This window comes from Lissotriton helveticus, chromosome 6, assembly GCF_964261635.1.
Source record: "Lissotriton helveticus chromosome 6, aLisHel1.1, whole genome shotgun sequence".
Classification (NCBI taxonomy): Eukaryota; Metazoa; Chordata; class Amphibia; order Caudata; family Salamandridae; genus Lissotriton; species Lissotriton helveticus.
This window is the reverse complement of record NC_136067.1, coordinates 1,616,416,025-1,616,442,005: the sequence shown is the minus strand read 5'-3', so window position 1 is coordinate 1,616,442,005 and position 25,981 is coordinate 1,616,416,025. Positions and strand designations below refer to the sequence as shown.

At 45.1% G+C, this 25,981-nt stretch overlaps 1 protein-coding gene across 2 annotated transcripts in view; it reads left to right on the top strand.

Annotated features, from left to right (window-relative positions):
- Positions 1-25,981, top strand: part of ACTR2 (actin related protein 2) — a 237,087-nt gene that overhangs the window by 99,549 nt on the left and 111,557 nt on the right. For both annotated transcript variants that reach the window (XM_078649409.1, XM_078649410.1), the window contains exon 5: positions 12,155-12,291. In XM_078649409.1, the coding sequence (XP_078505535.1) occupies positions 12,155-12,291 (137 nt within the window). The remainder of the gene's footprint in view (positions 1-12,154; positions 12,292-25,981) is intronic.

The window sequence follows — 25,981 nt, the reverse complement described above, 5'->3', positions numbered from 1 at the left end:
CACTGTACTTAAGGTATATTGATGATATACTGATATTGTGGAAAGGACCAGAGGGGAAACTACGAGAACAACTTAACGAGTTAAACAATTGTCATGCTTTTATCAAATTCACACACACTATCAATTCTGAACATATTAGCTATCTGGATATATTGATTCAAAGAAAAGGAGATACACTTGAAACAAGTGTATATAAGAAGCCTACAGATAGGAATAATGCCCTACATTTTGATAGTTTTCATGCACAGTCCTTAAAGAGGCATTTACCTTTGTCGCAGTTCATCAGGGCAAGGAGGATTTGCTCAGATGAAACTCAAGGACTCGAGACCATCAAGAGTATGCGAAAGGATTACAAGGAGAGGGGTTATCCAGAGACAGTACTTGAACAGGCTGAGAACAGAGCGAGAACCATGTCTAGATCCTCAATGTTAGAGAAGAGTGAGAGAGTGAGAAACAAGAGAGAAGTTTATGTTCTAAAATTCTCTACAGCCGCAGCGGCCATTAAGAAATGCATAAGACAAAGATGGGAGATTATTGAGCAAGAACCCGATTTCAGACAGGTATTCTCAGATAAACCATTGTTTGCACACTCCAGGTCAAGGAATCTTAAGGAGATTCTGAAAGGGCGCAGACATGTAGTTAAAGATCTAGGCCAAAAAGGTATGATGAAGTGCCAAAATTGTGGACACTGCGGTAACGTGATGGTTGGAAATTCATTTGCACATCCACAGACTGGTAAAAGGATAGCATTTAGGCATACATCTGATTGTAATTCCAGTGTTTTGATATATGCAATCAAATGTCCATGTGGACTTGTTTATGTTGGAAGCACCTCAAGGAAGGTGAAAGTGCGGATGACCGAGCACAAAAGCATGATACGTACCAAGAATTTGAAATCTTCTTTGGCTGCACATTGGCATGAAGTTGGTCACACAATACCTCAGTTAAAATTCACTGTGTTAGAGAGATTGGTGGAGACACCACATGTTGATATAGCGAGATTATTGGCACAGAGAGAAACGTATTGGATTAAGTCCCTTAGGACACTGATTCCCTATGGACTCAACGATAAGATAGAGATGATTTGCTTTCTGTAAATATAATGTAATGGTGTTGATGTAATGGTTGATATTTCTGTAAGAACACATCTATGCATTATCGTATTCATGCTCATAAAACTTCTAAAACATTCATTTTAGGGACCCCTTCAGGATTCTTTATCCAATCAGCAGTTTTAATTTTAATTTTATTGTTATTGCTTTTAATTTAATTTTTATTGTTTATAATTGACCTAGCAGTTTACATTATTTCATAGATTTGCATCTGATTAAACATGAAAGTGGGTATTCTATGACACTCGGGTTTATATAGACCGAGCGAGTGTAAACACGCGCCATCTTGGATAGGGTGAGTTAGTTTTAATCCATTGTCCATGTTTATAGTAAGCGTGACGTTAGACGCTAAGTACCGGCATTCCATGACCGTTCCGAACGAGTGGGAGAGCGAGGCACAAACGTTTTTGTCGAGCACATGAAGATATAGGTAAGAACTGGGCTCTTTAGAGCAGCGCAGCGGTTTTATCCTTTTGACAACACGAGACATAAGCCTGACGCGGCGGTATTATTATTATTGTGTTTCAGGAAAAGGCACGAAAATGAATTAAACCAATGTCACTGAGATAAAAACATTTGGACATCGTTATAAGGACAAGTGAGTGATTATTTGCTAATACTGCTATAGGATAAACCTATTTAGCGATATAGCAACTTAGACACTTATAAAATGTATCATTTTCTTTGCAGAAATTCGGTATTAAACTATCGATTACTCTTGATACATTACGTTTATTGGCTCGATTGTGATCAGTGAAGGTAGGAGTGTGAATAAGTTAGCGGCATGTTTCGAAACACTTGGAAGCACATATGGTCTTATGGTGAATATTGTTTTAGGCACTGGCAGAGCATGGTCTAGTTTTGTTTTCTGACTTTTATTCGTTTCTGTTTCTTATTCACTGGTGAACTTTTATGAGCATGGCCACTGGTAATACACTATATGTGAGAACCTGGCTGGTAATTCCCTCGTTTCTGTCTAAACAGATGAAATGATCTATAATGTATTATAAAATGTGAATAGTTTTATGAATTGTTATGTATAGTGATAGACTTTTATGTTATTGTAGAATATTCCCCTGATGAAGGTGCATACCGAAATGCATTGGGATATGTCTTCATATGTTGATTTGTGGAGAGTTGTTTGAAGATTTCAAACGAACACATTTTGATGATGAAAAAAGAAGAATAAAAGTGATTTGAAGGATGAAAAATCAACATCTGTTTTTGCTGTGATTATAATGATGACTAACAATCATGTTCTTAATTTGTGATGAATAATTTATTGATATATTTTTTGATACGATTAGATTGTAAAGCGCATATATTTTGAAAGGATAACGCATCACGTAATTGTGAGCAAGTGGATAGTGCACCCCATAACACAGGCGTCTGTGGTTTAGTCATTCATACTAACTTGACTGGGGCTAGTCAAGATATGGGTTTGCACCAGGTATAATTGTTTAACACAAGTTAAAATTGTAAAAAAGAGGAGTGCAAATTATCATTATTATTGTATACTTAGTACTTCCTGGAGTTCGCCATCAATCCTCCAAACTCTCCCCAAGGTCACTCAAACTCTCTCCGGATCACTTACACCTCCTAAAACTAGAGGTTCAGACTCTCCTTCTAAAAGGGGCTATAGAGCCCGTACCCATCACAACACCACGGGTTGGGCGTGTCCAAGGCAAGCCCGTCTGCGCCTACCCGCACCGGGACGTCGCCAGAAGCAAGGCAGTCTGCTCCACCCTTGTCTCAAAGACAAGTTTATTCCTGTGATGCTTTGGTCGCTCTGCAAGGTGAGGCAGCATGCGGAGGAACACAGGTGGGCCCCGGAGGTTTGCCCCACCCTTTGCAGTCTGTGCACCTTTGGGGCTAGCCCTCGCTTGCGCTCCTCACTCTTGCTCAAATGCCACAACCTATACTATTCTCAGCCTAAATTGCCGCTCCCTGACTAAACATCACGCTGAGGTGTTTGCTCTCCTTCAGGAACGGTCCCCTGAGGTTTTATTCGTAACCGAGACCTGGCTCTCCGAGGATTCTGTGACCATACCATCCCTGGCTCTCTCTGCTGGTTATGTAATGAGGAGCCTGAATAGAGCGATGGGGAGAGGGGGAGGTATCACAATTATACACAAAACGGTCTATACCTGTAGCCTCGTCCCCAAAGACATCCCGGACTGTGAGAGCTAACTTCACGCTTTATGGGCTATTTATCTACCGCCCACCAGGCCCATCAAAAACCTTTAGAGAAGCCCTGGCTAATGCTATCACCTCATTAGCTCTTCAGACAGCCAACTTCAATGTTATAGGTGACCTGAATCTCCATCTAGAGATGCAGGAGGCCCTTGACCATTTCAGTTTTCTTGGGGACATGGCAGCATGCCAAATGGTCCAAATGGTCCAATTGGTCCCCGGATCAACACACATTGCAGGTCATCTTCTTGACCCGATTTTCTCAAATCTCCAGTCCCTGCAGGTGCAGGCACCCCTTCCTATGCCCTGGACAGATCACTTTCTTATTTCTATGCGGCTATCGCTAGCCGGCCCCAAAGTACAGCTACACCGCAACCCCTCACTCAATCGCCCCTGGCACAAACTGGATCGTTCCGCCTTCCTGGCAGCCTCAAGCACTCAGCTCCCAGAAAGGTCCACTAATCTTGAGGAGGCCAATGCGCTCTTTCGGGTGTGGGTTATCCAAGCCTTGGACTAGTGGATCACGTTTAAACTCACTCATTCTAAAAGCGCACGTGCTAACGTCTGGTTGAATGAGTCTTTGAATCTAGTCAGGAAGAATTGTAAGGTCTTAGAGCAAACCTGGAGGCGATGCAAAGACCCTCTCGCTAAAGCACAATACAGAAGTGCGATTAAGGCTTACCACAAATTGGTCCGCAAGACTAGGGCAGCACACTATACAAACCTGATCACCACAAGTAATAACCCTACTAAAACCATATTCTCTCTTTTGAAGGACCTGGTAAAGCCCCCATCTGCTACGAACAGTCTCATATCCTCTAGTCTGCAATGTAAAGTACTGGCCAATTTCTTTCTGGAGAAGGTGCAAATCATCTATAGTAACTTCCACCCAGGTGATACCTCCCGTGGCACGGGGAGGAACATGTCTGCAGACTCTGAAACCTACTCGCTCGCCTCTCTCCCCTTTATCTCCCTTAAAGCTATGGAAGCACTTTGTCAAAGTAAAATCAGGGTCCCCAGATGACCCCATGATACCCAACGTTTTTAGAAAATTCCAATAGTGTCTCCGGCCTGATTGCTTGGAGCTAATTAATCTATCCCTGTCCTCATCTGTGGTCCCTAAGCCCGGGAAGCACGCCACAGTAGTTCCCCTACTGAAAAAAACTGAATTTGACGGGTCCAAGCCAGAAAACGTCCGACTAATCTCGCTGCTCCATTTCCTATCCAAAATCACGGAATCACATGTGAATTGGATCCTAACTCATTACCTGGAAGTGAACTCAATACTAGATACATCTCAAAACTGGTTCCGGCCTCGGCATAGTACCAAGTCCGCTTTGCTGGCTGTCATAGAACAGCTACGTACCTCCTTGGATGCATGCAGAACTACAGCATTAATTCTGCTGTATCGGAGCGCAGCCTTTGACACAGCGTCCCATGAGATCCTGCTCCAAAGTCTGGAGGAGATTGATGTCAATGACAAAGCCCTCTCCTGGTTTTCGGCCTTTCTAGACGGGCGGACCTTCTAAGTTACTGACCCTCCTTTCTTCTCCCGTACTCTCCCATTATGCAGTGGGGTGCCCCAGGGGTCAGCATTTAGCCCTACCTTATTCAACGTTTATGTGAGACAGTGGCTCTGCTGGCCAAAGCCCAGGGAATTTCCCTGGTGTCAAACTCAGTGACACCCAGCTGATGATAGCCTTCTCCAACAATCCCAGCCAGGACTCTGCAAAATTTAAAGAGGATCTAGTAGCCATCTCGGAGTGGGTGGCTGCTAATTATTTGCAGCGAAATTCAGCCAAATCCGAGATCCTTTGGGTAGACAGGGATTTCCATCTCTGGGGCAATGAGTGGTGGCCTCCTGCTCTTGAAATGCCCCTGGAATGCCCCTCCCATACCCAAATCTGTGGTGAAGAATTTAGGAATAATGATGGATAAATATCTCACTTTGAGACCCACGCCAAATAAGTGGCAGGGAAATGTTATGGACTGTTGCGTGGCCTAAAGCCAATACTAGGTCTCTTTGATTCTCAAACTCGACAGCTGATCATCCAATCGTCCATCCAGGCCAGATTGGACTATTGCAGTGTGCTATTTTTGGCTGCCAACAAATCAGTGATCAAAAGGTTGCAGCATGTTCAGAATGCTGCTGCACGCGCTGTCTTCGCTCTTTCTCAACACTGTCATGTCTCAAAACTCCTCTGCCGCCTACATTGACTACCTCTAGAAGAGAGACTGCGATTCAAAATGCTGTGTATCACTCATAATATTCTCTCGGGCATCGGCCCAAGAATCTTGAGTAATTAATGTTATTACTATGCACCCACTCGAGCGCTGCGCTCAGCAGATCTTCTCCTGGTCAGAGTCCCTCGGGTACGGAGGGCCAGAGTGGGTCATCGATCCTTAAAGCTGTTGGCTCCCATCCTTTGAAACTCCCTCCCTCTCCACATCCGTAGCAACCCTGATCACCTGACTTTCAGAATGCTGGTGAAGACCTGGCTTTTCTCCCACTGTTAATTTTTTTTTCTTTGTCTCCTTAGTCTCTGTTCAACTTTAGCGCTGGGACGCCCCGATGTTGAGGCAGCCATGCGCTATACAAATATTTTACCATAACTCCCTTATACCAAAAAAAGATATTTCTCTCAGACCAATATTGGACCTCAGAGACCTAAACCATTACATACAGTCAGACCATTTTCATATCCTAACACTTCAGCAAATACCATCACTTCTGCAACAGGGCAACTTTCTGTCGACACTCAAGTTGATGGACGCCTACTTCCATATTCCAATCCATCCCGCTCATGGAAAATTTCTAAGGTTTGTGGTAGCGGGTCAACATTACCAGTTCAAGGTACTCTCATTCGGAGTCACCACTACCCCCAGAGTCTTCACAAAGTGTCTGGCGGTAGTCGCTGCTCACCTAAGAAGACAACACATCCATGTCATCCCTTACTTGGACGACTGGCTCATCATAGCCGGCACATATCCAAAATGTCTCCAGCACACCCACAGAACAATACTGTTACTACATCGACTAGTGTTCACAGTCAATGTGCTAAAATCACATCTCCAACCTGCAACTACTCAAAACTATCTAGGAGCCACCCTAAATACGCAAAAGGCTCTGGCTTTTCCCAACACAGCCAGAATTCACAATATTCAAGCTCTAGTTCTCCAGTTTCAATCCAATCACTCGCTTCCAGCTAGGGTGTATGTGCAACTACTAGGAATGATGGCATCTTGCATTATGATAGTTCCACATGCCAGGCTCCACATGCATCCCCTTCAAGAATGTTTAGCGAGTCTGTGGAACCAATCACTGGGTCTGTTAACCGATTTAGTGTTGGTAAACGTCTGTACCAACTGCTCTCTGCAGGGGTGCCTATGCTTTTCCGCCTCTCCCACTCATTCCAGCAGTGGTTCGGAAACTCAGGCAAACATCCCTCACATCTATCCTAGTAGCTCCCACATGGGCCCATCAACCATGGTTCACAACCCTGTTGGAGCTTACTCTGGTCCCGCATCAAAAGCTGTGCCTAAGACCCAGCCTCCTTACACAGAGCCATGGAGAAATCGGACACCCAGATCCCAAACAACTGAACCTCGTGATCCAGCTCCTGAATTTATTTTTTATTTTTTTATTTCTTATTTTTTTAAATATGTCTTTATTGTTTTCACAAAAAAAGAAACACAAACTGTGCATCATTCAGTAACTTACATTAAAACAGTGTATGGTGCCTCCACAGGGCCATTTCATGAAATGCAGCGTTACATCACATTTGGTGTAGCACCAGATTCATGGCGCATGCAATCGGTCTGTAATGATACCCGCGCAGTCCCAATATTTATGCAACGTGTGAGGTATTGTGGTCCCTGCTCCCTGAGTCCACCACCAGGTCGCGGTTATTGGGGGGGGGAGCTGTCTGGGATCGTAAGCCTCGATGTTAGTGTTGCAGTTGGTGTGATATTACCAACTGCGACAGCTGCTGGGCCAGGATATGGGACTGTCGCGCCATGCTCATGTGTCGGGGCGAGCAGGAGAACCTGCCGCCACCCGCAGCGGGGTCCTAAACCTGGTCGTCAGTGGCGATCAACGCCATGTCAGATGTGATAGTGTGTATCTCCCCCGCTTAGGTGATTCGGTGCATTTCCATCCCCGTGTGGGAGCGGTCGGTAGTGTCAGCTGCCTCATAGACAGTTGTAGCCCAAGATAGTCTGTCGGTGCGGTCAAGAGATCGGCTAGGAGGTGAGGGGGGAAATTCGTGACCGTGGCAGGAGTAGCGGAGAAGGCGGGAGAATCAAGTAGAAGGGTAAGTCGGGATGCAGTTGGGGAAGGAAGAGGAAACTGGGGGGATGTGGAGGGGTGGAGGGGGTAGTCAACTAGGAGGTGTGTATCGTGTATTATGGTGAGAGCGTGTCAAGGTGCAGCTCCTGAATTTATTGAGTTTGATTATCTGAACCTTCCACCAGACTGTATGAACATCAGGTAGGCTAGAAGGCCTACCACTAGAGCCTGTTACGCAGCAAAATGGAAGTGTTTTATTTAATGCAATAACAATCACATCAACCCTCTTGATGCTTCCACACAAAACATTATCTGTTACACTTTCAACAGTCAGGATTGGCTTACACCTCCATCTGCCTACATCTTGCTCCCATAGCTGCGTACCTACAAAATAGGCAACATCTGTCTCTTTTCAGAGTGCCCGTAATTCAAGCTTTCATGGAAGGACTCAAAAGAGTTATACCTCCAAGACCTCCATCTGCCCCAGTGTGGAGTCTTAACATAGTCCTCACAAGATTAATGGGACCACCCTTTGAACCCATGCATAGGTGTAAGCCACAGTTTCTCTCGTAAAACCTCTTTCTCATTGTACTCACTTCGCTGAGGAGAGTGAGTGAACTACAGGCACTAACCATAGAAGAACCATTTTTCCAACTGTATAGGGATAAAGTGGTTCTGCCCACAAACCTAAATTTCTACCTAAAGTAGTCTCTGCATTTCACATACATCAGTCGATAGAATTACCAGTATTCTTCCCTCAACCTGATTCTGTTGCAGAAAGCTCTACACACCTTAGATGTCAGAAGAGCACTCTTGTACTACATCGAAAGAGCACAATCTTTTCAAAAGACCAAACAACTTTTTGTTGCTTTTGCACCACCGCATGAGGGCACTCCTATCTCCAAATCAGGTATGGCAAGGTGGATTGTTAAATGTATTCAAACCTGTTCTGCAAAAGCAAAGAGAACTTTAACTATACCCTGTAGAGCACATTCCACTCACAAGATAGGGGCTAATATGGCCTTCTTAGGAAACATTCCCATAGTGGACATTTGCAAAGCTGCAACATGGTCTCCACCGCACACATTCACAAAACACTACTGTATAGATGTGTTAGCAAGACAACGAGCTAATGTGGGACAAGCAGTACTTAAAACACTATTTCAGACAACTCCAAAAGCTACAGGTTAGCCACAGCTTTGGGGGATTACTACTATATAGTCTATGCAAAGCATGTGATCTACACATCCCTCGAACAGATAACGTGACTTAACCAGTAAACGTCTGTTCTTGGCATGTACAGCTGTAGATTTACATGCGCCCACCCATCTCCCCGGGTACCTGTAGCTGCAGTTCTCTCTTTAGAATACTGTACTCTTTTTGACTCCATTCTCACCCTTTGCGGGAAAACAATCTAACAAAGGAGTCGATGCCCATGTGCACTATCACCGAAAGGAGTTGTCGCCTACCTCGTGACTGGAAAAGACTTCTTCGAAGAAAAACAGACTGCAAACATCCAGACCTAACACTAGATGGGAGGAGTATGCAAATCATGTGAATCTACAGCTGTACATGCCAAGAACAAACATTTACTAGGTAACTAACATTATCCTTTCTAAGACCTATACATTATAAGCATTTGGTGCTAGAGTATTCCATTTGTTACTGGAGTTCCCATCTTGTTCTTGCAGAAGCTAGGTGTTGTATATTGTTCAAGTCTGTAGTGTGCATCTACATCTTGCAGTTTGATGGTGTTTCCCCAAGTCTTTCAGCTTTTTTCCTCCTACTAAACAATTCACTGCTGTGATGCACCATGCTATTATGTAACAAGGCTTTTAGGAACGGCAGCTGCAGAGAGTGCTTTGAGATTGGGAAACCATTTTAGATTGCGGCTACATAGTTGAAAGTTCAGTTTCTGTGTGTGTGATGTTTGTTGGTGATGAGTAATCAGCCGGTGGGGAGTGCAAAGTGTTCCTGAAATATGCAAAAGTAAAATAATCTTTATATCTAGAATTGTGTAGAAACTGTTGGTGAAGAACAAAGTAGGAGCGTGGAAGGTCTTAAGGCTATTTCTAGGGTTAATTAGAGGTTATACGGCTACAAAAGAAAGATTTGCCACAGTCAAGCAATGGTAATTTACATGTCTTGGCAAAATCACAAACTTTGATAACCCTAATAATGGCTTCTCTGAGTATATCAGGGCTCATATATCTGGGTTTGGATTCTAGCAAGGCTCTGATGTTTTCATTTCTCCACTTCAAAACACAGGAGCTTGAAAGTAGACAGAAAACACTAGTTGGGGGGGAAGATGCTCTGTGAGTTTAGTCTGGGCACACCCACAAACGTAACTTCTTTAAGGGATTTACCAACTACTCTCCAGTCACTTTCCTCCCTGGAAAAAGTTGGAAATTTACTCCTGATATACTCCTGATAAGGGTAGGAGAAAAAAGTTTCCCCGTGTGGGGGTCAAAGGGGTTTAGAGAAAGTGACTTTTTTGCATGAGCAAATATAAAAGTAACATTTTCCTACGTGAAAATATACTTCACAAGAGTTTACTAGGAGTAGTTTCCAGCCCTACTTCCCAAAACTCCTGAGTTCCTCAAAGTGATAACCAAAGTGTTCATGCAGGGGGCCTACTTGTCAAGTGGATAAAATAAACAGGAAACGTTTCTGTCCTTCACCACACACAATATGTCCTTATCGTGGGAAGTAAGTAATTCCATGTATTCCACAACCTTGCTCAACCATGTAAATGCAGTTTTTGGGATGTTAATGATTTAGAGAGGTGCCAACATTGTGGCGGGAGTGGTGTCTTTTGGTACCATGTATCACATGTTATCTGAATTGAGTAACCTGAGGTTTGTAAGTCTTATATGGGTATGGGGCTAAAGTGTGGGTGTGGAGTGGGAGCGTTAGGTACGTCAGTGCCTCCTGCTTAGCAGTGCTAGCTCAACATTAAAGAGCAAATTATTTTTAAGGTTGAGAGAATAAAATGAGAAAAACAAAGTCAAATGGACATTACAGAATGTAACTGTATAAGGAGAATCCCCATTTTCCTAGGCACAGATGCCTAGAGAATTGAGTATTTTGTTGAACGTAAAGTAGACATTTGTCTTCAGGGTGTTTTCAAAAGTATGCTTAGTAATTTCTAAGGAAGGGTGTTAAATTTTCTACAACTGAAAATATTGTGGGGGAAAAAACAAAGCATTATAGTTGGAGCTAAGTGCTAGATACAATGGTTATGCACCTCATGTGACTCTACAAGAAGGGCAAATTGTACAGCCATGTTTACAGTAAGTAATGGTTTCCATATTGGGTTTCAGCAATGCTTTGGAAATTTGTTACTAGATGTGTGCAAGGTGCATGCCCCAAATACCCATTGCAGTGTGTTAGAAGCTTAAGCATGAGCTGTATTTATTAGAGGTGCACTTGGGTTCAGCTTCAATTAAGTACTGAACCAAAGCTCAAGCAAAGGCCATACAAAAATTGGCTTCGGCCAATTATTTCCGTATTTATCTATTTCATGCAAATTAGTTATGGCACATGTTTGTCAATTTACAGACTGCAAAAAATATTTTTGATTCCGGTTTTAAAGTTTCAAATGTAAATGTCATTACGGACTGCTAATTGTTTTTTTTATTTTCTGGCTTTCACTATAAAATTTATGTTGATAAGCATAAAATAATTAAAGAAAAAGGGACGCACATTTATCAGTATTTATTTAAAAAAATATATTTTGTTTGGTAATTTTACCAAGTAAATAAACTAAATGTCTCCTACAACATTGTTGAGAAACTGTATTTGTGGTGTTAATTGTGCTATGCCACAATCTGTAGCTTCTATTGAGCAGCTATATGTAGGTAGTTGAGCATCAACGAAGGAACGCATGTTTTGGCTTATAAAAATGGGATGTAAACAAGATGGTCTATTAACTTTAAGTCTAATGTAGGAGGTAGAGCAGGTGCTGATTGGATTGTTCTTTGGTTTGTGAGGGTTTGCTTCTACGCAAAGACCTGAGTCTTGATGGCACGTGAAGAAGTGTTACATAAGGATGAAAAAAAAGGGGTAAAGTGGTAACTCTTGAATGTTTGTTTTCGACTCGTGAGAATCCGCAATTAGAAAAAGGACTGTATCCCAAGGGAGGTTTGCCACAGTAAACCAAGGTATCGCACATCACCTAGAATAGGTTTTATTCCTATTGACCGTCTTGCTCATAGTACATCTGCATAGATAGAATGTGTAGCATGTATATTTTGGATGAGGTTTGTGGACAGCTTGCATGTCTTTAGGAGGGTAATAGATCTAGGACAAAGAAGAGATTTGAGTTTCAATAATGTGTAGGTCTGGACAGTTGAAAGAATGGAATGTCTTTGTCACCTAAAGAAGAAGGAAAACAATTTACCAGTGACTATTCCAGTGGGCTCAGCAGCAGCTAGATTCATTGTGGTGCTAAAAGGAAATTCCACGATTACATTTTTCAAATAGTTGAAAATGTTGTATCTGACCACATAATATTTTTTATATATTTGCTTGTATAATTAACATTAATCTGTCTGCACAGGCTTACTGACTGGTGTGGTTGTTGACTCTGGAGATGGGGTAACTCACATTTGCCCAGTTTATGAAGGATTCTCTTTGCCTCACCTCACCAGAAGGTTAGACATTGCTGGGAGGGACATTACAAGATACCTCATTAAGGTAAGTCAATTCCTTTTGTATGATAGTCCCTCTAAAGTTTTCTCTCACTGAAAAGTGTTACATTTTGCCTTCTGTGATTGATCTTTGTCAAACAGCATTTTTGCAGGCACTTCACTTGTGAAACAAGTTGTTTTCCTTTGACCCCCTGCTTTCTTTTCAGCCACCAAAGTTGCGTTTATCTGAGAAACATACCTGTTATCCAGGATGTGTTACTAGGAACCAAGGAAATACTTCCCAGACATTGGAAATCCTGTCTGTGATTCTGGCCTTACTCGTCACAATTTTTGGTGTCTCAAGTGTTAGAGCTAGACTGCTACCTGTATCAGGAATGTTAACTTTTCAATCAAAATAATTTGCTACCAGTTTCATTGGAACGAAAAGTCTCCTGCACAGCTCTAGTAGAATCTCTGGTTTTATTGTTTTCCCTCATTGAGTGCAACTTACATGCATGTTTACTCCAAATCCTCCTGTTTGAATAAACTCAGATCCCCAGAGCATGCTCTGAGGTCGAGGGTAAGCCCAAAATGCACCTTTTTTTTTTAATGGCAACTGCGCTCTGTGCCCGAGATTTGTAGGACTGGTGGTGGCAGCAGCATGAATGATAAATGATAAACAAGGGATAGGTAGTGTTTTCTTGTACTCTCTTAGAAGATGTGCCTACTGCCTCCCTGGAGGAAAATGTCTGATAGTCTCAATTAACTGGAGTCTTTTACTGCCGTATGTGATGGATACAGTTTTGCAGTCCCCCGTTGTATTTTCCTGTAAAGTGTTACAGTGTCCTGTGGGGGGGTATCCGGTCTCCTTCAAGTGCCTGTGCCAGAGTGCTCCCAGCTTCTCTCCCTCTTTGTGTCTGATCTGCATTTTCTGACATGTGATGTGCTGCCTGGGACTCAATAAATATTTTATGCAGACCTATTGGTACCAGCCAGAAGAGGCTCCTGAACCAATCATGAATGTCCATCCTGTTTTTAGATGGAGGAGCACCCCACAATGTGAACATTGCAGGAGGAATAATTGGTCGTCACTTAGCATAAGTGAACCAGCAAATGGTTTCAGAAACTCTCACCAATCAAGAACCGAGCTGTACTCCAGTACGGTTGAAATGTACTGCTATACATCTAGATAGCGAGTCTTGACTGCTCTACTGGTGCCAGACTCGGGCACCAGGGGAGCAGAAGTGCTATAGAATTGTCCTACAAGGAGAGATCCCTGACTTCAGATGAATAGAAGGCATCATTGCACCTTATGGAGGGAGCCTGCCTCTCAGTCGAAATTCAACAACCTAGGCTGCCTGTAGGTATCTGGTGGAGCTGTTGTGATGCCTTCAAAACTCTAGGACAATGAGGTCATCCATCTGCTGTGTACAAGACCGCAACAGCATCCACCTGCATTATCTGGGCCCCAGGTGATGATTTGTTGCCTGCAACGCATATTGGTGAGCCTTCTTCGTCCCTGACATTGTTTGTGTTGCAGGGAAAGTTATATCCAATTTCCATTTGATTCCTGGAGCCTTGTGGTCCCCAGCTGCTCCTTACCATGGCCTGAGGATTCAGGGAGGTGGTTTGGACGCTGCTCTGAGTCTGGAACCACGGACACCATGAAAATCCTGCAAGCAGTTCCAGAGATATTCTTTTTGTTTCCATCTTTGTCTTGGCAGAGGACGGCTCTCAAAGACCATGACACCCCACCCAAGGCTCCTCACTCTTGGCACTTAGAAAGTCCAAGCATGACGTGCAGTGTCAGAGATATGGGAGATTTTAAATAAATTGTGTCCTGTATGGGAAGACTAGTGTATTGCTAAAGAACCCTTTTATATCATGGTTCATACATCATACTAGCCAGTGAGCTTGTGGACTTCTGTGAGCTCCTCAAAGCGAAGCAAAATGTGTAAAATACCCCCACCAAATTTTATGGCAATAGTTGGAGACGACGATGCGGCCTATGGGGCCACGGAAGATAGCTCAAGCGAGGAGCTATGCCCCGTTCAAACAATATCTACGGCTCAGGTCGAGGGATCGCCACATGGCCTTACCCAAGATCTTGCACCTAGTTCCACAGTCTCGCCTCCGGGCCCGGCTACGGACACTTCTAGAGAGCCACCATTGGTGAAATCGAAACCGAAAGATAAAGCTTCGGTGTCTACAAAACCGAAAGTGCTAGAGGCGCCGTCGAAACCGAAAGCGCGTGTCGGTGCAGACAAAGCCAAAAAAGGGTGTCGAACCAGTGAAGTCGCTCAAGGGCGTCGAGCCGAAGACTTGGACACCGAAAGCACTTGTCAAGGTCGGCGACCTGAAGACTTCGGCGCCGAGGGCCGTCGACACAAACAAAGGACTCGGAGCTACAAAACTTGTCGATCCTGCGCGTCGGCCGGACAAGGCCAAGAGTACTACAACCCTCGAGTCCGCACCTGGTGGTGGCTCAAAGGCACCTGTCGAGTCGACACAGCCGTCCGCCTCCTTCACGAAGCAGGTGTCTGAATCGTTGAAACGTATTAAGGACAAAGCTTCCGCTGTCGATCCGAAGGATACTTCCACGCAGAAGCCTGCCACCAAACCGCAAAAGTCAACAGCGCCTATTCAGTTTACGCTGCCGCCGAAAGTGGCGCCGAAGAAGGTTGTCGAGGCGTCCATAAAGGTGCCCACGGGGCCAAAGCCTGCCCCTGCGGTTGTGGGCACAAAGCATCGACAACCCCTGCTAGAGGAGCAGTCGGAACAGTTCATCGACGCCGACACCGGGAAACTTTCGATTTCTAAACGAAAGATCACACCAGCACAGCCTATGGAGTCCTACACAATTCCTTTAAAGAAAAAAAAGGATTCCACGGATTCACCCGTTCTTGTTGAACTAATAGCTCCACGTGGACAGGAAACTGCTCCAATCTCGCCCACTTACTCAGATGTGGAGGCTGGGGAAGGTGACTATGATGAGTACAACTACCCTGCTGACACTGATCCTGAAGATCAACATGACACATGGGCAGATGCTGCAGACCCAGGGGATCCACAAACTGCTCCAGACACTCAAGTGTATAATGTCAAAACGTCACCTACTGAGGACTCAGCGACTCAGCTGCGCTTATTGAGAGGGCAGCCATAAATCATGACGTCCAGCTCCATGCTGACCCTATTGAGGTGGATTTTTTGTTTGACACCTTTTCCACCTCTGAGAAGACCGTAAAGACTCTGCCTATGCTGAAGGGTGTCTTAAAACATGCTGCAGACATTTTTAAAGAACCCACCAGAGCCAGGGTTATAAACCCCAGAATTGAAAAAAGTACAAGCCGGCGCCTGGGGACCCTACCTACATCAAGGGCCAGTTGCCGTTGGACGTTAGTCAGAAAGAAATTCCCTTTGGGTAAAGTAACAATAGTACATAAGTACTTACAGGCATACAAACAACCATTTAAGCAACCCACATACCACACGGAAGCAATGTAGACAGATGAAACAGACAATGTATGTGAAAACACTCTAAAAATATTTCAAATTATAAAAACAATTTATTCAGGATACATTACATTAAATAAAAACAGAAATTGGGAAACACACAAGGACGGTGCAATAATCAATAAAAACAACATTCAAGTAAAAAGGAGTATACAGGGAAAAAGAATAGAACTCAATCAAAAGACAACGATTTTGAATTCCTCCTTAGTTTGTATTCCCAGATTCGCTCCTTAGGCGTCAACGCGTTTCGGCGGTGTATTCATTTTAATCCGCCTTCATCAGGACAATAATAACGTTTCCCAAATAATTTCTCTGACAAGAGATATGTCTGACAGATATTGTAAGGGGTATTCAGCCTCCTTATCGTCAAATCAAGATATTCGTCCAGCGAATTCTTTTTTCTATATGTACAGACACTAGTCAAAAATTAGTAGTATGAGGCGTAAATACGTCTTTCAGACTCATGGAGATCTCCAGCTAAGTGGCTGGTAGAAATAGTTAAAAAGCTAGTACGTAAACACGCAGTAATGATGTATTCAGTTCCAACTGCAGTCTCTTTTGATCAGGCTTTTACACGATTTAGTAACAGCATGGGTTCAGGGAGTTGTAATCCAAAGGTACCCGCTGTACGAGGGAAATCCTCTTTGTGAGCCCTTGGGCGCTTTGGTCGCGGACGTCCTGCGTGCTTCTGTTCGTCTTCCCGGCTACGCTGCTAGCCGGGAAGACGAACAGAAGCACGCAGGACGTCCGCGACCAAAGCGCCCAAGGGCTCACAAAGAGGATTTCCCTCGTACAGCGGGTACCTTTGGATTACAACTCCCTGAACCCATGCTGTTACTAAATCGTGTAAAAGCCTGATCAAAAGAGACTGAAGTTGGAACTGAATACATCATTACTGCGTGTTTACGTACTAGCTTTTTAACTATTTCTACCAGCCACTTAGCTGGAGATCTCCATGAGTCTGAAAGACGTATTTACGCCTCATACTACTAATTTTTGACTAGTGTCTGTACATATAGAAAAAAGAATTCGCTGGACGAATATCTTGATTTGACGATAAGGAGGCTGAATACCCCTTACAATATCTGTCAGACATATCTCTTGTCAGAGAAATTATTTGGGAAACGTTATTATTGTCCTGATGAAGGCGGATTAAAATGAATACACCGCCGAAACGCGTCGACGCCTAAGGAGCGAATCTGGGAATACAAACTAAGGAGGAATTCAAAATCGTTGTCTTTTGATTGAGTTCTATCCTTTTTCCCTGTATACTCCTTTTTACTTGAATGTTGTTTTTATTGATTATTGCACCGTCCTTGTGTGTTTCCCAATTTCTGTTTTTATTTAATGTAATGTATCCTGAATAAATTGTTTTTATAATTTGAAATATTTTTAGAGTGTTTTCACATACATTGTCTGTTTCATCTGTCTACATTGCTTCCGTGTGGTATGTGGGTTGCTTAAATGGTTGTTTGTATGCCTGTAAGTACTTATGTACTATTGTTACTTTACCCAAAGGGAATTTCTTTCTGACTAACGTCAATTGTGGAACCTTATCCCTTTGGTTTCGGGGTCCCTCTCTCTTTTATTAGAGAGGCCAGTTGCCGTTGGACTCTTTAGTAGTTTCCAATGCCCGGAAGAGGGCAAACTCACAAACTACTGGTGATGCTCCTCCCCCTGACAAGGAATCTAAAGTGCTAGAAGCATCAGGGAAAAGGGTGTCCGCTCAAGCAGCCAATATCTGGCACATTTCAAACTCTCAGGCACTCTTGGCCAGATATGACAGGGCACATTACGATACACTTGAGACCCTGTTACAACACTTGCCAGATGAATATAAAGAGGCAGCAGAGATGCTCATACAAGAAGGGAAACTCATCTCCAATGCTTCTATTAAGTGTGCACTAGACGCAGCTGACACCGCGGCCAGGGCCGTTAACACCAGTGTGATGTTGCGGCGTCAAGCCTGGCTCAGGATCTCCGGGTTCAAGCCGGAGATACAAACCACCATCCGGCACTTGATGCCGCTCAGTGTCAATCCTTGGCAGATTACTTTACAAAGAAAGTTGATCTCATCTACGACCATTTCACCTCGCTCCCAGTGACTACCTCTATTGCCCCTGATATGGTCCAGGAACTGGCTAACACCGCCATTGATGTAGTAACTACTAGTTGGCAGCCTTTAGATGCTACTTCCTTTGTTTCCTGCTTAAATAGTGTGCGATCGGGCTCCCCACGGGATGCTCTCCCAGCCAAAATATTAAAACAATTAGATCCCCTCACACACCCCATCATCATTAAACTATTAAACGCTTCTCTGAGCGAGGCCCATGTCCCCCAACCTTGGAAACACGCCATGGTCGTACCGTTACTGAAAAAATTGGGTGCAGATTCCTCCAACTCTGCCAATTTTCGCCAATATCACTTTTGCCTATCTTTTCGAAGATATTGGAGAGACATATTAATTCCCAGCTTTCCAAACTAGTCGAAAACACTGCCTTTCTCCATCCCTCGCAGTCGGGCTTTCGGCCTCGACACTCAACTGAGACAGCCCTCCTGGGAGTAACAGAGAGTCTTAGGCACGGTGTCGATCAGGGTAACACCATGGCGCTCATCCTGCTGGACTTGAGCGCAGCCTTCGACACCGTGTCGCATTCCATTCTTATTGACTCTCTGAAATCCCTAGGTGTGGCAGACCAGGCCCTGGCCTGGGTAGTGTCGTTCCTTAGCGACCGAACTTTTCAAGTGTTTTCCCCCAAAGCAGCCTCCACCATTTGTCCATCTACCCGAGGCGTTCCCCAAGGTTCAATCCTTAGCCCTTTATTATTTAATATTTATGTTAAACCCTTGGCGACCATAGTTGAACAGGCTGGGCTAACCCTGTTCTCCTATGCAGATGACACCCAGATTATCTCCTCCCTATCAGGGAGAGACGAGAACAACACCTCCGCACTCAAGGCTGGCCTCATTCTTGTGGCCGACTGGATGCGGAGAAATTGTCTCAAGCTGAATGGGGAGAAGACCGAGGTGGTCATTCTGGGTCGGAACAAACATCTTTGGGGCCCCCATCACTGGCCCATTGAACTGGGCAATGCGCCTACGCCATCCACTGCAGTCCGTAACCTGGGCGTCATCATTGACGACAGGCTAAATATGAAGCAACAAGCTACTAAGGTGGCAGCCATTTGCTTCTCAACGCTGCGGTGGCTTCACAAGATTTTGTGGATGCTCCCCCTCTCCTCTCGCAGAACCGTAGTCCAGGCACTTGTAACATCACGCCTGGACTATGGCAATATTCTCTACCTGGGCGCAGACAAAGCCACCATACATCTGCTTCAGGTTGTACAAAATGCGGCTGCGCGCCTGTTAAAGAACGTCCCTAGACGCACTTCAGCTGCTGCCGCATTGCGTGATCTTCATTGGCTGAGCGTTCCTGAACGTGTTAAATTCAAGGCACTCTGTTACATGTTCAAGGTCAAGCAGGGCAGCGCTCCAGCTTATATCCAAGGGTTGGTAACTCCTTACACACCCGTGCGCTCATTAAGGTCATCGGACACTGGCAATTTCACAGTGCCAAGATGTAAGTTGGCAAGAATGGGAGGCCGCTCCTTTTCTATTCTGGGCCCGAAATATTGGAACTCCCTCCCACTAGTACTAAAGTCAGAGACCAACTTACTCCGCTTCCGTAGGACTTTGAAGACTCTTTTGTTCACCAAGCGCAGTTAAGAGTTGGTTGTGGCCTCAAGTCAGGTGTTGCATTGTCCTTCTTCTATAGTTTGTCCCTGGCGCCGGGAAACCCACTGTGGGTAGCTGTGCGCGGTAAAAGCTTAAATAAATAAAATAAAATAAATAAATAAATCAGCCTGCAAACCCTGATCACTTATTTGGACCTGAGGTGGACACCACCCTAGAAAAAATCAAGAAAGACACCGAGACTGCAAAGTCTATGGGGGCTCTCCAGTCCCAGCAGTTCAGGGGTGGTTCTTTTCGTCGCTCAAGCAATAGAGGTGTTTCCAGAGGCCAGCTGTCCCAGCAAACACAGTACACGAAAAGTGGCGCACAAACCTCATACAACAAACAAAGTAGAGGTGGCTATCGCAGAAACAGCGCCAAAGGCAGAGGTCGTGGAAACAACAGCTCCCGATCCTCCGCCGCCAACAAACAGTGATGCCTTGTCACTGCCCCCCCCGACCATACAACACCGGTCGGGGAGAGAGTCTAACAGTTCCTGCCAGTCTGGAAATCCATCACCACAGACAGGTGGGTCAGAAAGCTTATCCAGTACGGTTATTGTCTGGAGTTAACATCCACTCCATCCAACATACCCCCAAAACACCGTCCTATGTCCACAGAGCATTTGCACTTATTGCAGCAAGAGGTACTCGTCATGCTGCAAAAAGGGGCAATCGAGCTCGTACCAGTGGAACAAGAAGGCACAGGAGTGTACTCCCTGTACTTCTTGATCCCAAAGAAAGACGGGTCCCTCAGACCCATATTAAACCTCAGGCCCCTAAACCAGTACATTCTATCAGAACACTTTCATATGCTCACACTGCAGCAGGTTCTTCCGTTGCTCAATCAGGGGGATTTCCTCGCAACATTAGATCTAAAGGATGCATATTTTCACATTCCACTACATCCGTCACACAGAAAATACCTCCGATTCACCATTCAGAATCAGCATTACCAATTCAAAGTCCTCCCTTTTGGAGTGACCACAGCGCCCAGGGTGTTCACAAAGTGCCTGGCGACAGTGGCTGCGCACCTCAGGAGGCAAAACGTGCACGTCTACCCCTGTTTGGACGACTGGCTTGTCCAAGCAAAGTCGGCCCAGCAGTGCGCTGCCAACATGTCCCACACCATTCACCTTCTTCACGGTCTGGGATTCTCACTGAATTATCCAAAGTCACACCTTCAGCCCGCCCATGTGCGGCAGTATCTAGGCGCGACAATAAACACTCTGGCAGCCACAGCGCAGCCGAATTCAGTGAGGCTCAACAGCATTCAATTGCTGATACAGATATTCAGACCGCTGCACTCACTTCCAGCACGAGTGTTCATGCAGTTGATAGGCATGATGGCCTCCTGCATCTTCATAGTCCCGCACGCGATACTACATATGCGTCCGCTTCAAGAGTGCTTAGCACGTCAGTGGAATCAGGCTCACGGACAGTTGAGAGACCTAGTGTTGGTGACCGGTCGTGCATACAACTCTCTGCATTGGTGGAATCCACACAACCTTTGCAAGGGCCGACCGTTCCAAGAGCCTGTGCCACAGATCATCCTAACAACGGACGCATCTCTCCAGGGTTGGGGAGCTCATGTACTCCACTACACGGTGCAGGGACTATGGACTACGCAGCAAAAGAAGATGCACATCAACCACCTAGAGCTGATGGCAATCTTCATGGCAATGAAGGCATTCAAGGTACATCTGTGCAACAAGGTCGTGTTGATCCGGACGGACAACATGACGGCCATGTACTACATTCAAAAGCAGGGAGGTACACACTCTCCACAGTTGTCTCATCTGGCTCAGAGCATGTGGAAGGGGGCCATTCAAAGGAACATCTTCCTCATGGCGGAACACCTCCCACGCAAGGACAATCAGATGGCGGATCTGCTCAGCAGGTACAGCCACCAAATGCACGAGTGGGAGCTACATCCATCAGTGCTCCACCCGTACTTCCAACAGTGGGGTCATCCAGAGATAGACCTCTTCGCCACAAAGGAAAACGCCAAATGCCAAAGCTTTGCCGCCAGGTTCCCGCACCCACAGTCGCAGGGCAATGCGATATGGATGAACTGTTCAGGCAAATTTGCGTACGCTTTTCCCCCAGCACCTCTAATACCGCTGGTGGCACGAAAGCTAAAGCAACACTCGATGACGCTCATCCTGGTTGCTCCAACGTGGGCACGCCAACCATGGTACACCACGTTTCTAGAACTTTCCGTGGTACCGCATCAAAGGCTGCACCTCACACCCAGACTTTTGACGCAGAGCCATGGCGACATTCAGCACCCAGATCCGCAACAGCTCAACCTGGCTATCTGGCTCCTGAGGTCTTAGAGTTTGGCTACCTCAACTTGCCTCCAGATTGCATGGATATCATACGGGAGGCAAGAAAGCCCACCACCAGAGCATGCTATGCGGCAAAATGGAAGCGGTTTGTCATTTATTGCGTAGACCACAACATAGACCCGCTTGACGCGTCCACGCACAACATCATTTGCAATCTGTTACATCTTTACAAATGCAATCTAGCATATGTTTCCATTCGAATACATTTATCCACCATAGCAGCTTATCTCCAAAACAGGCAGCATCTCTCCCTTTTCAGAGTGCCTGCCATTAAAGCCTTTCTGGAAGGACTCAAACGAGTCATTCCTCCCAGGACCCCACCAGCTCCTGAATGGAATCTTAATGTGGTCCTCACACGACCAATGGGTCCACCTTTTGAGCCTCTACATTGCTGCGAGATTCAGTTCTTAACATGGAAAGTGGCTTTCCTCATAGCCATTACGTCACTGCGACGTGTTAGTGAACTCCAAGGCACTAACTGTACAAGAGCCATTCATACAAATTCACTCCAACCGGGTGGTGCTGCGCACTAACCCTAAATTTCTTCCAAAGGTGGTTTCACAGTTCCATATCAATCAGACTATTGAACTGCCTGTGTTCTTCCAAAATCCTGAGACAGTGGCAGAAAGAATGCTCCACACTCTTGACGTCAAAAGAGCTTTGATGTATTACATTGATAGGACCAAAGATTTTAGGAAGACGAAACAACTCTTTGTCTTTTCCGCACAGCACAAAGGCAACCCCATTTCCAAAGCAGGTATAGCCAGATGGATCGTTAAGTGTATTCAGATTTGCTATCAAAAAGCTAAGCGCACTTTAACAATCCCCCCAAGAGCCCACTCCACCCGCAAGTTGGGGGCCTCCATGGCTTTCCTTGGAAATATCCCTTTAGAAGACCTTTGTAGAGCAGCCACATGGTCTACCCCACACACATTTACAAAACACTACTGTGTAGATGTGCACTCCAAACAGCAAGCAGCTGTAGGGCAGGCTGTTCTAAAAACACTTTTTCAAACTGCTGCAGCTGGCACAGGCGGCCGCCGCTAATGGAGGGACTGCTATATATTCTATGCTATAGATATGAATTCAGCAGCCCACATGCCTCGAACCGAATATGCTACTTACCAGTATGCATCTGTTCTTGGCATGTAGGGCTGCTGACATTCATATCGCCCGCCCTCCTCCCCGGCGCCTGTAGCGGCTGCAGCACTTACACTTACTCTTAGCATGGTCATTACTCACGCTGTTACACTCCATCTTCGCCACAATGGCTAAAAACAATCAGGGGATGGAGTCGATGCCCATGCGCACTGTAGTCCAGGGGAGGAGCCACCTATCTCGTGATACTTCGAAGACTCTTCCAGGACAACAATGTGCAATCATCCGGACCCAACACTAGGCGGCGATCTATGCTATAGATATGAATGTCAGCAGCCCTACATGCCAAGAACAGATGCATACTGGTAAGTAGCATATTTGTTGTGCAATCTTATAGGATATCTGGTAGTTAACAAATCCCGATACCAAATATGTAGGCTTGAGCTGTGCGTAAGGCAGTGTATCAAGGTCCCTTGTGGAACTAAGGAAATGGTGTCCTTGTGTCCTGTAAACAGTTCAAACGGAAGCAGCAATTGTGTTCAGTATGTCCTTCATTCCAGATTGTCCTTGTGCGACTGCACCTGTTGCACAAATAGAAAAAGTGACATAGAAGTAAGTGTGCTAAAAGTAGGGACTGGAGAAAGAGACGCCTGCTGAAGTGTTATGAAATATTACTTATGAGGATTTGTTGTTATTTCCAAAGAACACTTTGGCGTAGGTAAGAGGTGGATAACTTAAGGAGGTCAAGTCTATTTTAATGAAAAAGTTCTCTGTGGCAAAGGTAGTGTGTCCTGAATTGTAGTGGTAGTAATTAAATATGCAGACTTTAGGTTAGAGTCAGCTGAGTGCCTGAGATGCTGTCATGCTCTTTCCTTACTTATTATAATTAGTGGTACTGTGTATTGTGTGTCCTGTGGGCTAATATTGAATTTATGTAACTGGGGCATGGGTGAATCTCGTGTTTTCTCTATTTCATTACAGCTGCTCATTTTAACTTTGTTCACTTGTTTTAAACTGCGCCTTACCTTTTTTTAAATTGCTCCTCTGAACCAGCACTCCTCGGTCCATCACAGCTTTTGTGCTGTTTGTGTGGAAGGGGCTAGTCCGGTACATCTTCCCTCACTTCCTTTATTTCCATTTTGTGACCGCCATCTTGGGTCGGGTGACACTCTAGTCTCTTGAGACCTTACACAAGCGTGCCTATTTCTGGGGCTGGTGCCAACGCGCAGCGGGCGCGCCTGGACGTCGCCAGATGCCAGAGATGCTGTCGGCGGAGTTGGGACTGTGGGCACCTTTTCCAGGAAGAAGCTACGGGCTAATAAAACTGGGGTAGGTCCTTGCCGTCAGCTGTTAATCCTGTTGGAAGGACCTTTTTTTTGTCTCTGTTGTGGTTTTAATTCTCTTACTAAACCATCTCCCCACCCTCTGTGGCGTTACCCAATAATCTCCTCAACTGCCGGTCTCTGGCCAAACACTATTTGAATGTATATGACCTAATACAGGATGAATTGCCTTATGTTTTCTTCTTGACAGAAACCTGGCTCTACGACAATATGGTCGTGGAGCCAGACTTAGCACTCCCACCTGGGTATAGTATCGTGACTTTAAATAGGATGTCAAGAGGTGGGGGTATTGCGGCCATTTTTAAATCTTGCTACGGCTGCACGTTTGTTAAAGAGCCTGTGGCTGGCTGTGAACGTGCACGCTTTGCGATTTCCTTTAGTGCTAACTACACTATGTCAGCGCTGCTGGTGTACCGTCCTCCTGGACCTTCTAAGAAGTTTAGATCTGCACTTATTGAGGTCACTAGTGCCATGGCTATGAGATCTGCGAACTTAACGATTTTTGGGGACCTGAATCTACATTTTGATGATCTGGCAGAGATAGAAATTAGTATCTTCCTTGCAGACCTTGCAGCATGTCAAATAAATCAATTAGTGTCTGGCCCCATTCATGCCGCAGGCCACTTGTTAGATCCAGTTTTTTCAAGGATTCCTTCTCTTATTGTTATTTCACACAGTCCGGTCTGTTGGTCCGACCACTTTTTGATCTCGGTGTCCCTCGCGGTTCCACTTCCCCCGAAAAAAGGTGCTCAGAAATCCTTATTTAAGCGCCCTTGGCATGAATTGAACCTTGAGCAATTTCACGCTCTTCTTGCTTAGAACTGCCCAAGCTACCTATGGATCCAGAGGTGGCATATAAAATATTTTGCAACTGGATTCTCCAAGTCCTGGATTCTCTCATTCCGGCCTAGTGGTGCAAGTGCCGTACCTCCCATGCCAATCCTTGGTTCTCCGACAGTCTGGCTGCTATGCGCAAAGCTTGTAAAAAACGAGCAAGCTTGGAGAAGAGATTATAATCTACCTGCTAAGAGACACTATCAGTCTGCCATCAAAAGGTGTCATCGGGCCATATAGGCTGAGCGTGCTGCTTACTTTACTAAGGAAATCCACTCTAGTAGAAATCGAACCAAGTATATTTTTAAAATACCTAATGATTTTAAACTCAGAAAACCCGTACTGCCTCTGTAATCATGTCCAACCAGCAATGTGAGGATCTTGCCACCTTTTTCATTAGAAAAGGTGGCAACGATATATAATTCCTTTCCTCAGGCACCTCTCCGTCTTAGTAATGTATCCAGGCCTTCCTCTGTTCACACTCTGACGGTGTTTCCTCTTGTTGATCAGGATGAACTTTGTCTGCTTTGTAGCAAAATCAAATCTGGCTCCCCTGTAGATCCTCTCAAGCCGGACCAGTTTTTAACGTCACGGTCTGTGGTCCCGCTGCCAGTTGATTAATACTTCTTTCTCCACAGCAACGGTTCCAAGGCAATGGAAACAGGCTATGGTTGTTCCCCTTCTTAAAAAGCCATCACTAGATCCAGCAAAATTAGAAAACTTCCGCCCAAACTCTGTTACCTTGGGCAGCTAAAATCACTGAGGCACACATTAACACCATCCTTTCAGCTTTTCTGAATTCCAACGGCATCCTGGATCCCACGCAGAATGGTTTCCGCCCAGGGCACAGTACGGAGACAGCACTCCTTTCTGTGACTGAACATCTG